At 42.7% G+C, this 13674-nt stretch overlaps 1 protein-coding gene across 2 annotated transcripts in view; it reads left to right on the forward strand.

Annotated features, from left to right (window-relative positions):
- The first annotated feature begins 1831 nt into the window (after positions 1 to 1831).
- LOC142576399 (monocarboxylate transporter 12-like) overlaps positions 1832 to 13674 on the forward strand; it is a 67686-nt gene continuing 55843 nt past the window's right edge. For both annotated transcript variants that reach the window (XM_075686519.1, XM_075686520.1), the window contains exons 1-2: positions 1832 to 1948; positions 3415 to 3560. In XM_075686519.1, coding sequence (XP_075542634.1) covers positions 3416 to 3560 — 145 coding nt within the window. In that variant the 5' untranslated portion in view covers positions 1832 to 1948; position 3415. The remainder of the gene's footprint in view (positions 1949 to 3414; positions 3561 to 13674) is intronic.

The raw sequence follows: 13674 nt of genomic DNA on the forward strand, positions 1-13674 counted from the left end.
ATCATTCGTACGGACTCGACTCAAGCCTTCCAGGACATCCGTCCACTAAACTCTCAGACAGCATTCACCATCGTGCTGCCTCGACGAATAAAATGATACACGTCCAGTGGGTGCCTCGACCAGCTTTGCCGGGTCTCCTTGTAGTAGGGTTGGCAACTCACCCAGAGATTATAATTTACGCACTTCCGCATTTTATTGAAGACGCCTGCTGACAACTGACCCGCGAGAAAGAAAACATCCGACGCACCACACGACCTCTTATACCTCCGTGAATATCAAACCTCCCTCGATGGCTAACCCGCCAAGATGAGCTGACGTTAAACCGCCGGGGTCGTGCTCAAACTCTCTGTTCCTGCTCTCTGGCCACAACAACAGCATGGTCCTTACAATAGATTATTCGCGTGTTGGGACACAAAAATCTAAAATGTGAAAGTGACACATTATAACACAATGCCCAAGACTTCATCTAAGCTGTCTCCACCATCTCCAGGCAAAAGGCCTTCGGCCTGGCTGCCCAACCGACCTTGAACGTTGGATTCATTGATTATATCATCGCCTACTGCTCGATTTTCTGCACGAGTTAAATTTGCCCACGTACTTTTCGCCTGCTTTGTATTATGTCTAAGTGCAAGCTTTCGAATTAAAAGAAAATACCTGAGCACCACCGCTACCACGTCAGAATAGTTAGGGACAGGTTCCAAATTTCATGAAAAGGAATCCCTGTCACTTGCACCACGCAGGGATTGCTGCCTTAAGAGGAAGCTTTAGCTCGGGTGCATCGATCTAAATACATGTAAAAGGAGAATTCGCTTTTCTCGGCAACTGCAGCACCAAATTTGACGAAGGTTGCTGCATTTCAAAGAAAAACTTAAAATCTAGTGACTGTCGGTTTCAAATTTGTGAGTTACGTCGTAATTTTTTATTAAAAATTACCAAAAATCAAAAATTCTTGAAAAACAAAACTATCCAGCTTACAGCTCTGTAACTCAAAAGGTAAAATGTTAATACTATTCTGTGAATTGCATCTAATAGTAAATCTAAAGCGGACAAAATCTAAATGCTACACATGAATATAAAAACATAGTAAAATGGAAATACAGCTTTTGCAGAACCCTCGTAACCAACGTAACAGGTTCACGTAAAATGTAAGCTGACATATCGAATTTGTTCGCTTTGAATGATCTAACGGATGCCATTTATAGAACCGCGATATCTGTTCTTCATGCGGAGCTATAAATTTGTAAACTTCGTGCTTCTATTTTTTCAAACAGTCGAATATTTGAAAATATTTATAAAAATATTAAATCCCTAAATCGCAATTCCGCTTCCAACACTCTCTAGAATTTAACTTTCGCTCTCAAGTGCTACAAATTTCATTAAAATTGGTCCAGGGGTTATCTCAGAAAAGCGTTTTTGCGTTTTACATGTATTTGAATAGGCCGCGTCAGAGTTGGGCCCGAGCTAAAGCTTCTTCTTACGAAAAAAATATTCCCTATATCGTCCAACACGTCGAGACTTGTTGAATATCGCTTTACTCGAGGTAATCCTGTATTTTATATTATCTTTCTTGCTAGCTGCCGTAAACCTATGAGCATTCTTGTATTTAACGATAGAAGCGCGTTGATTATAAAACCAGAACTGGCTGATGTTTCCAAAAGAGATTCGGACATGCTTATCGCACTTGTCTCCTGCACACAAGTGACGAAGCTAGATACAGGTATTCATGGTAGCGCAAATATTTGTGATAGGTACATTATCGCAACGCCTTTCGTGCTCGACACGTGCGGGAGCCTTGCTTTATCGGTAAATGGGGCACCGCCAAGGTTAGGCTCCAGTTAAACATTTTATCCGCGTGCTCGCGACAGAGCTAGTTCGTCGTAGGCAGCGGTGACCCTCTCTCGAAAGATGCCTTGGGATCTCCAGGCCTTCTGAGGATTATACGGCTGAGGTGAGCTTTCTGCAGTATAAAATATTCTTCTACTTAGTTTCTATGAACCTGTTGGCACTGTTGGTACTTAGTTTCTAGGACACTGTTGGCACATGTCATAGCGAGGTTGCGGTTTTGGGCCGCTAGACCTTGTATGTCAATTGCGACTTTCGTCGGCGGTCACCGGCATTCCTTGTTGACATTATCCGCATGCTTCGGCATACTGTGGATAATCATACGGCTCAAACTTTCGAGGAGACATAGAGTCTCGCATACTATACTATTTTCTAATTAACTTCTCTAATTCTGCCCTCACACTTCTGCTCTGAAACCTGGCAATATTTGATTGTTGTTGATCTCGTGGACCAGGCTATACCGCTGGGCGTGTCATTTAAATTCGTAGTTTGACAACCCAAGAGCAACGTGGAAAACAAAATAAAATGACAGGTTAGCGTGGTGCCAAAGCCGACGAAATATATTATTGGTTCCCAACATTTACAATGTGTAATAAACAAACAAGCAAATCAAGAGGGTGTATTTCAACTAAGTTATTTCCTTCAATTACGCGTGTACATATTGTGCTTACAAAGGGGCGCCCGCCGTCTGGTTGCTGTGCCAGATGTGTGCGCTTCACCATGTAAAATGTTAGGAAGGTCTAGTGAAGATCCGTGGTAAGCACACCAACTTAGTAAATAATATGTCAGGGCGGTTTTTAAAAAAATGCCAGTTTTAATTAGCGCTGACGATAACGTAACGCCTTGTCTGATCAATGCAAGCGCTGCGGAACAAGTGCTCTACTCTGTAAAAAAAGACACTACGAAGGGTGCAGAAATAGTACCGTGTTTAGCGGAGTATTGGGCATTCGGCGAAATGTCGAGTGCTCTGTTTCTGAGTAAATATTAACTTAAGGTTCTTGTAATTAATAATCAGTTCCAAAAGAGGGGTAGGGATCTTTCTCTTTGGTCTCCTCGGCATCATTTCCGCTTTAAGATTACGTTATTGCATTTGTGTGTTGATGCTCAAAATCATATAAAACACTTAACCTTGGTATTATACTCAAAATGTATATTTTCTTTTTAGCATCGTGAATAGCCAAGGTCCTTACCGCAAACGATGTGTCTTTCGTATTATCGATATACGTGCTGCGTTCATAAAATGTAGTTAGTATACAACTCAATGAATTACGCTGCCACAGTTATTTTTATTTGCATTTCGGGCTCAAATAAGGCCGCAGTTCTATCGTACGTTCTCCTTTCTCAATTTTACTCTTCTAAGTTTATTGCAAAGCAGCCCGAATTTGTTTCTTTTTTCACAAAACCTGCGCCCCTCCGTGTGTCGGCAACGCCCAGAAATTTAGCATGGCTTCCAAGTAGATAAGCATTTTAAAGCTCTTAACCTGAAATTCTTTCTGAAGTTATTAAACCTGCCTGTCTTCTAGACCGCGACTGACTCATCGTTGTCGTTAATGAAAGTTCACAACAATGCAGGATGCCACCACCTAAAGACGACCCATCGACCATGGCCAGCCACTACATTATATCAGAGGAGCCACCAGAATTCCTTGACAATGGTTACGTTACAGAAAAATCGGTGGACCATTTCAGTGCCAGAGCTTCCCGCAACAGTACCAAAGGTAACGTCTAAAACTATTCCTGTATTGCGTACTTTGGAAAATTTCAACTGTCTTTGCCTAATGGCGTGAAAATTTTTTCTTGGTGCCAAGGACAGCACCGTGGTAATGAAAGGGGGCAGAGTGTAAGAGCTCCTATGCTTAAGAGATTGAAAAAAGTGACAGTCACTTACGTATCCTTACGTGATTTGAATGCGAAAATGTTAGGATTTGTGTCAGTTACCACCTTAAAAAAAACTCCACCTTAATCCATCTTGCTCTATGCTGTGTCAGCCTCAATCACTTGATTCCGCCTTGCTCTACATTGTACTAACTTAATCCAGTTTAACCGACCCTTATCAAATTTTGGTAGCGGGCCACGGCATCCGTCCGACTCCGTAGCTGTTCACCGTGGAATTCCACAACGCGAGACGCAGCAGGTAACGGGAACGTGGCGCCTTCACTTGGTCACGTGTATTTTCTGGCCGTCCTATTAACATCGGACGCTCGCCGGATTTTCCGCTTCATGAGGCATATAAGGTGATCCCCTTAAAATGTGATGTATCCTTGTGTTATGGGGAGCTACATTTGTTCTATAAAAATCATTCCCTCTATGGAAATGCTTCTATCTGAAATCTAAATAGCTCACATTGGGAAAAGTGATAACAGGGTAGCCGCGAGTTAAAACCGGATTTACCTCTAAAGGTAGATGTGCGTGACTGGATGAAAGTCATTCACAATGGAAGTAGTGAACATAAAATGCGAACGTTTCGCCCGAAGGGTGGCGAACAATTCAAAGCAACAACAACGTTTATTGTTGTGCAGAAGCTCCTCAGACTGTGCTCACTGAATAGGGAAGGAGGCGATATGTTACAGGTGATGCAGCACGTGAGGAAGTTCAGGCGTCGCACAAACAACACCCTGATATCTATTACGAGTCTCACATACGAGGTGCGACAAAACCGCAAGCGCTGGTTAATTGAAGTGTCCACTCCATATGGCTCGGATTACTCTGCGCAACAGGGTGTGGCGTGCACACAGATGCACAGCATGACACCTGCTGTTCGTACGCCCAACGATCTCGCGAGCGGCGAAAAGCAGAACACTGTCTTCGCTTCACTGAAAAGCCGATCGAGTGGAGCGCGAGGGGGCGTTCACTTGGCTTGGTCGTTCTTGCAACAAAGCGAGCAGGAATGTCTGTCGGATTTCGGGACACCTAACCCCTGCGTGAGACAGCACGGTGGCGGCGATGGCACCTACGGAGCGAACGCACCTTGAGTGTCCATATAATTAATTGCTTTCGCGATCAAAAGAAAGGCGAAATAGAGCAACGACAGCATACCTCTCCTCCCGACGCTCTCTCCCCATGTGGCAGCCATGATATACGGCTCCGACGGGAGAGGATGATTGCCGTCGCGTTTCGGCGCCAGGGCTCGCACTGCTTGTGACATTCAAATTGGCTTATATGCAAAGCCATTTAAGGTGTCGCTGCAGATGCACAGGTTTACGCGCGGATTTCTTATGAAAATACGCAACGAAACAAGCATAGCTGGATGTTGTCGCTGCAACGAACATGTGCAATCCAACGCTTCAGTTTTTCATCGAGCGAACAGCATTCACGAAGAGTTCGTTTATTTGTTTTTACTGGTAATAGTGGTCGATGGCTTCTACAGAACTTTTTTTCTGTTACTTTGCGTCCCTTGGCAAGTTTTTCTTTTCGGTGTCTTGGTATCTTCTGCACCCATCTGTCTTTTCTTTACTACGTTAACACCTAAATTTTATTATGTTAAAACCTATAACACGACTTTTACGATACCCTTGAAACACTTGAAAAGGAACGCAATCTCTTTATTTTATCGTAGAACATTGGGCTATGAAGAAAAGCCAAAGTATTTGTGCTGCACATTAGAAGACAGTTAGTTCTTCATCGCTGGGTGGAAACGTGTTGTTTCACGCGTTCCTGCGAAGCAGTGACGCGTGAAGCAACATTGCATCAAACTTATCCAACCACGCCAAAGGGTGCAATAGCGTAGAGGAGAACCGCAACTGTGCCGATGCAGCCAGTTTGCACCGTATCGGTGTTATCTCGAACGTTTGTCATTCAGGTCATGGCCCTTGCTCTACCCTACAAAACAAGAGTCGCTGCGCACTAGAGATTTCCCATATCTTCATGCGACATTAGATAACGGAGATATTTGTCGAAGACTTACAGCAACGCTATGCTACATTCATGCGCAAAATTTGTAGTAACAGTAATTTGTGTTCTCTAAACATTATTAATGCTAGAGCGTCGGCCTCCCGCGTCCACCGTCGGATGCCGTTTCAGGAAGAACAATTTGCAACCACGCATACCCAGGCCCTCCGTGTGGTGCAAGAAAAGTTGCTGTACTGAATTTCCCAAACGTAAGTGTGTCGAAAAATTGTAAAGTACGACTTGCACGCGACCTACAGACATGGTAGGCGTCGGACTGCAATTTGAATATACAAGAAAACATAATTCTATTACGCGAAAATTCTGAAAACAAATGAACCCACAAAGCCATTTTCTAGCGTTTCTGCTATTCTTAGAGCGGCCATGACCTCTCAGATTTGGGCGCGCAAATATCAAGCGCCATAAAGCGGTGTGCCCGGTGCCTTGCCACACCTCCAGATGGCGCTCGCCTCCACCGCATTGCGGCCCACGCAATGGGCAGCATTTCTAGCAAAAGGCTCGTCTTCGTGCTTAGCGTTCGACGCCAGCGTTTCCCGGTAAAAATTCCGGTTACATAAGCCCCGGTTCCCGGGAAGCGTGAGAAGAGCTCAGGGATCATTGAATGCTATCGCGTTCCACTCTTAAAGGGGAAGCTTAAGCGTCCTCCAAATTTTTGAATGTAATACCAAGCGCTACACCTTGTCGGTTTGGGAAATAGTTGTGATTACCGATTAAAGTTATAATTGCTATTATTTGAAAATTTAATTTGACCTTTCATCTGCCCTTACTCTATAGCACCCCAGAAATCTTTTTGTAGTTATAACATGGAATAATAAACCCATTTCATAGCCAATGCTCCTAAATAAACTTGAACCCTCGACCCTTTGAACGGTGTGTATTTTCTAAGCGGGAGCGACATACTGGGGCGACACAGCCCGCAACTGTTGACTAGAAGAAACAGCGCCCGCTCAGCTACGAGACGTATTTTGCACGCATGAAATCCTTAGGAGTATTCCGTACGGCTCGCTGAGAAAAGCGTTTGTCGCCTAAGCAATATCATTCTAAATAAGGCGCACGTCAAACCGAACAGGAAACACCGTGTCTATGTGTTCAGAAGAAATAGATGCACTGAAGCTTGTCCATCGAGCATCATCCCTCCAGGGTCAAAACGTTTGAACGGGATTAGCATAATTTGCCCACTATGAGCACGTTAAGCCTATCTATCTATCTATCTATCTATCTATCTATCTATCTATCTATCTATCTATCTATCTATCTATCTATCTATCTATCTATCTATCTATCTATCTATCTATCTATCTATCTATCTATCTATCTATCTATCTATGTATCTATCTATGTATCTATCTATGTATCTATCTATCTATCTATCTATCTATCTGTCTGTCTGTCTGTCTGTCTCTCTGTCTGTCTGTCTGTCTGTCTGTCTGTCTGTCTGTCTGGCTAGCTAGCTATTTATCCGTCTACCTATATCGTCTGTCAGACTTGTACATGTTTAAAAAAAAGTAACCTATTATAATTACAATCACGTTTTTCAAAAATATAATTTATACCAGTTACCAGTTACTACCCCACGAAAGTATACTCCATTATTTAACGTTACATTCCTGCCTAATTTTGTTAATGTTGAACAAATACAGTAGGTTGAACCGGCTGGCCTGACTCTTTCAAAGCGTCCTCTGAAGCCTGGAGCTCCATACGTTGCTGATCTTCACTAAGAATAGCTTTTCAACTTTTTTTCCGTAATCTTCACTTGTTTTCTTGTGAAGCCATCTTCAGCGCCACTGAAAACGCTCTTGATGGGTGCGCTGGAGCGAAGGGCTGTGTTGTAGCGTAAGAACACCTTGCTCGCAAGGTTGTGTTTGCTCAATGCCGAGATGCGCAGGCATGGGCCCGCTATGAAGCGCAGCGCTTCATTGCTATCGGAGCTAGGAAGGCGCTCACAAAAGGGAACATGAAAAACTGAAAAGTCATCCGTAGGTGATTCTCTAGCGTAAACGTCAAAAGTGGTCATCGATATAGAGCAGCAGATGCACCGTTTTAATTTGTCGGCCAACATCTGCACTCTAAAAACTAGGGAGGTTATCGCACGAATGAAGCGGCCGATTTCCTCATCAAAGCGTTGTTTTACTCACGCAAAATGTCGAGTGGAGTGAAATGCATTGTTTACTCCGTCATCAAGGAGTGAATGAAATATGCTTTTCATTCTGCCCTTCTGAGAGTGAGTAGAATGCCCGTTCTACTCTTACGGCAATAGAAGCGATCGCTCTCCTTTTTCACTCGGAGTTGCTCCACCGCGCGCGCTCTTAACATCGCGGAACAGCACAGCACCGGAGAAAGTTGATCCGTCAAAGCGAGCAGCAACGAAGGCCATCCAAGGAAGATCGTATGTCAGCCATCTCGCGTCACCGCGAAAACACGACAGTTGTTCGTCATTCGTTGGATATAACAACAAATCATCTACGGTAAGTGAATTCTAACATACGCGCACTTTCTATTTATATGACATGCTACCGTCAGGAAGTCGTACCGGCGCTTAGCCGACACGATTGACAAATGACTAGGCAAGCGCGCTGTGTCTTTTCATCTCAATCAAAAAAGCCTGTCGTCGCGATAACTGCGTCTGATTTTATCACTTGCCGCTATCCGTAAGAGTTTTGAAAATCGCAAACGCTCCAGAACCATGCTTTGTGTAATAAGACGTGCGGTGAGAGGACGCTTAATATGATTTGTTCACCAGGCCATGATTCCGAGCCTATGCGGAGCGTGCTTATGGTGTGTTTTGTGTATTTGAATTTATTCAGTTTGGCAGTCTACTGTGCACGGAACGCTGTAGAAATAAGGAGTCGCATAACAGAAGGGGTCATTTTGCTAGCGGCATGCTTTCGTTATAAATAAGCCGCGTGCTTCACGGCTTCTCGCCCATGGGTGACCTGCGACGGCTGAAGTTACGTGCAGCGCTAGTGCTAGTTAGGAACTTTGCCGCAGGCATTCAGCTGCATGCTGCAAGAGGTCAGTTGGGCGCGTTATCATGAACTTACTGAAAACGCATGAGGAATTCATGTTTTATGCTGAAGAAAGTATAAACCTCATATAAGCGATCTTGCGCGCGACAGCTACAAGCGATATGATGGAGATGGCTGTCGCGTTCGCTCGTCGCCTACAAGTCGTACTCCGTGCGAGCGACGTCTCCCAAGTGTTGCTCGTATGAGAGCTGCTAATACGCGTCAAAACTAGCGTGACGCGTGCTTTAGTAATTTAAGTTGATGTATTTTACTGTAAAATGTTTCATAAAATATTTCTGAGGGCCTTGCAGTGCGTTCTTATCCTTGCACATATATAGATTCAGTCGTTTGCTCTTTCCGCGCGACAATCGGTGGCATTTGAGCGATGTACATCCAGTTCCGGCTTCGCGTTACTGGCTAGTCGCTCGTAGTACATCCAGGCGACGATGGACGAATTCTGGATTTCCAGGACCGAGCGATCTTATCAAGCGACGGCCTGTTTTGTCTCTCGAATCTCGATTATAACGGCTGCTGTGCGGAATTACAATTGCAGGGGCGCTTTGTATACGTTTATTGTTTTTGGGACATGCCTGTGCATTTGCTAATATGAGTTGGCGTGTCAGAGTTGTGTCAAATGAACACCTAAATCACCCTTCCTCTGGGGGTTACAAGCACAATGTGTGCATCTTTCTACTGCATGGCTGATGAAAATTTCTTTATCGCTTTAATATTGTTTTGTGGAGACATAAAGTATCAAAATAAAAACGTTGCTTTAATTCCGTGTCACCAGTCGTCTGTCGTACACAAACAAAGACTTGGTCTAATAAACTAACAAATGCGGTCTAACTGCAACTTTTACATGCCTTCAAGAATGTAAAATGTTGTATTTCAAACTGCAGCAGTAGTCGAGTCTGTCAAAAATGAACTCCATTGCGCACCTCACAAATAAAAATTATTTCAGGCCTTTCGGTAAGCTTAGAGGCAGGCCGCAGTGAACTTTCTTGTTAGTACTGAAATGTGGGTAAGCTTGCCATAACAAGCCCTGTTGCACTTTCTTATAGGCACATCCAGTCATATCCATTGAACTGGAGGACCACATTTTCATTCCTATTGAGCATCATGTTTGCAGATATGATCCTCACATTATGGCTTGAGCAGTGGCACAACCAGCGATGATGCGGGTGGCACACGGGGCACATGCTTAGCATCTGTCACGAGTGGTGTTTGCGACACACCACACTAATGGCTAACTTATGACATCTGACAATGACCAATATTTTATTTATTAGTAGGAGTATTTTGACATTGGTGCTGAACGAGGATGAACTGTCCGTTATTTATTTTTCGTTTAAATCTAAAAATTGGTAATTTAGCAGTTGACTCTTGCAGTCATTTAGATGTTTCGCATACATTTCAGTAGGAAGACTAAAAGCTAAGACTTTCTTTTAGTGCCATGACCTCACTTCAGGACTGTCTTGATTTTGTTTATACCATGTCCTCGTTGACTTTTGCACACGATATTTGTCCGGCACCCGTTTTATTTAACGCCAGAAGGCAGTGGCAAGGACATAAAGATGTCAAAAGAGGCAGTCCAGCGCGACTCCACGGCCGAAGAATCAAAATGCATTGTCATGCAATTTGGACGAGAAAACTAGAATGTGGGTATATTGGGTGTGCCATTTAACTCAACAAAATTTTCACAATACAGTATGTCACACCAAGATTAAAATTCTCATATGGTCTAAGCAGTTATCTTAACATGGTATATTTATGTAATGTCCCTAATCCGAAAGTGAAAATCAAGTATGCTCTCTGGAGACAAACACATACGAGCAAGTGTCATTGAAAAGTTAGAAATGTGTTTTAAAATGCTGATTAGTTGTTTGAGACGAGACTGTTTTTGTCTTGCCTCTCAAAAGAGATATCCATGTGATAAAAAATAATGGAAAAATTTAATTGCATGATTGCTTAGTGACATGATACATACTTGCATTGAGCAAAGTGCATGTGTTCACTATAAAAAGCAACACCTCATGCTTGGTTAGATGCTTACATACATTTAACAGCTTTAATAGCTTACGTTTAACAGCATGTGAATGCAAGGGTGCAAATACAAACCACTGTTATTCTGCATTTTAAATGCTACATGAAGCAGACAGACTTTCATGTCTTCCCTTTTATCAATTTTTTACGCCAAATTTTAGAAATATGGCTTCCTTTTAGGTTCGAGAAAGGGGCATTGGGGGAATAGAATCCCATGTTTAAGAAGTCATTATCGTTTACGTGCGCTCTCATCAGTTCATTGGAACCGCTCGTGCCTCCCGAAGTGTATGCAAGGAGCAATTAAGGCCTTTAACTGTGTACACGTGGTGCACACCTTACGGCTTAGAAGCTGGAGAGTCCTCTGCATTTGAAAATAATTTGAAAAATGTAAAATTGTGGTTTCTCCTTCTGTGAAATAGTTATGTGATAGCCTCTGGCAGCTATTTGATATTTTGATTAGGGTCACTCAATCTACTTGCAAACCAAGTATGCTAGTCGAGGTAGAGATGCGTTCAATGAAAAGAACTGAGAGCACCTCAGTAGAACACTTGTTCATCATTTGGTGGATGTGAACATATAGCGTTAAGCAAAGGCCCCTTATTTTCGTGGCTTCTGTAGACATAATTTTTATAAGGCAAAATAAAATTAAGGCATTTTGCACAGGACATAAGCTAGAGTGCACAGTAAGGCGATGTATTAATCTTACCAGACAAATATGTACTTGTTTTGAGACGAAGGTTCTGTAAGTGCAATTATTTTTCTTACTTTGGTGCATCATACCAACGTCTGTAGGAAAAAAAGCTTTGGCTTTAGGTAGTTCGTTCATTGTGCAAGTAATGCATAGTCGCATGCAAAATCCGCGTGCATCGAAGGGATATGTGAAGCAGGATAGTGCCTTTCTCTATTTATGATTTCCTTTCTTGTTTGTCGTTTTCGTGCGCTGCCCTGCCTGTACTTATGCTTATGTCGCCTTTGATGCATGACATTCATCACCTCTGATTTTTGGTTCACATCTGAAGCCATGCTATACTTAGATTGCATTTTCAAGGAGTTACAATATTTCATCATGTAATTATGCAAGCTGTTCCTCAGAAGTGTAGCATTCTTACCATAAAGGGAATAAAAACTACCGTATATAACAAGAAATCTTGTGTGCAAGATTTTAATGCCAATGCTTCTTGCAGTTTTATACTCATTTGCTACATACTAGATAATATTGTAAATTTAGTTTTTTTTTGACAAAGTGTAACGGATCAAGCCCAACAGCACCTGGAAATTACTTTTGCGAGGAGGCCAACCGAATAGGAAATATGATACGCCTCCTTACCGCTTTGAGACCGGACAGAATATTGCTGCAGAACGACGACAAGACACACTTAGAAACAATGGGGTGCAGCCCATACATGAATAACTTTATGTGAAATACAAGCAAAGCTAGCTTGACCTGCGGCCTCACATGTGAACATACAACACATTTCTCAATGCACTGTACTCACAGTGAAGAACATCGATACACTCTGCAGGATGTTATTAAATGAGCTGCTGTTTTAGAATATGGCGCACAAAAAAAAGTTTCTTGCACAATTTATCTACATTACGAGCCCCCTGCTTTGCAGCTCCTCTGCTAACCACTGCTATATAAGTGCATCCGTTTTGTGCTAGAAATGCGTTTGGTCGCCAGTAATGTGGCGCATATTTGTCTTTGATCATAGTGTCAACACTTTGTCAGTTTCCACATGTTTGTTCTACGCTTAACTTTTCATTGTACTCTTTATTTTTGAGAAGGTGGGGCCAGTAGCAAATAAAGGATATTTTTACCCTGTAATGCTGATGAAGCTTTAGAGAATATACTTATAATTTATTGCAAGATGTGTTCTAAAGTTCATCGGCATCATTGTAATATAATTTTATGTGTTAGTCAGTATGTTTCTCAAATTATTATTCAGTTTGTATTGGTGACTGATCAATAAAAATTTTGACCTTTTAAGAGAAAATGTTTCACTTGAGCAACTCGGCGACTGAAGATTACATCCCATTCAACAAGCATAAGTGCAGGAGCTGTTTATGAAGAAATCAAATATTCCCCACATGTAAGTATTGCGAATCCCTTCTAACGTGACCATAGCTCTGCATCGTGCTTTCACACGATCGGGAAGAGTACTAGCACTCTGTTTTGAGGAGTAGAAACACTCGGCTTGGAGGAGTATAATTACTTGGTTTGGAGGAGAAGAAACGCTCTGGTTGGGGGAATACCATTACCCCGGTGTGGTGAGTATTAGCACTCTGTGGAAGAGTAGAAGCACTCCCTTACGCTGGAGCAACAATACTCTGTCAGGGGGTTAAGATACTCTCTCTAAAAGAGGGTCGATCTACTCTCGAAAAGAGAGTGAAATATGGGAAAAGCAAATACTCCCTCAAAGAACGCCCATAACACTGTTTTTAGAGTGTGGTGGTCCTCCTCCAGGCGCCCTTCACTCGTTATCGATTTTGGCTTGAACAAGTAATTCTAATGGAAGCCAGCAAACGTTCCCGTTCCTTGGGAAGGTAGCCAAATCTATATGGTAATTTCATATAAACCAGGCTGTCAATCAGCCGTAAAAAACTGTTCGTTTGTTACAATAACAAAAAAAGTTGTACATGAGTCACGCATGTGTCAAGCACACAGAAATGCGTGCGTTTAACGGCCATAACTTTCTGGGTATTTCAGGAAAGTCACTAACTGTACTGAGCGAAGAATAACTGAGCAGCAGTTCTTACCGCCAATGAAGACCGCTTAAAAGAGCTTCTAGGAGAGAGCGAGGGAACGCGCAACTTACTATATTAAAAAATAATGTCACATGCCTGTGCGGCACACGCAGCACGGTCACGGCGTAAACTG

Source organism: Dermacentor variabilis, chromosome 3 (assembly GCF_050947875.1).
Source record: "Dermacentor variabilis isolate Ectoservices chromosome 3, ASM5094787v1, whole genome shotgun sequence".
Classification (NCBI taxonomy): Eukaryota; Metazoa; Arthropoda; class Arachnida; order Ixodida; family Ixodidae; genus Dermacentor; species Dermacentor variabilis.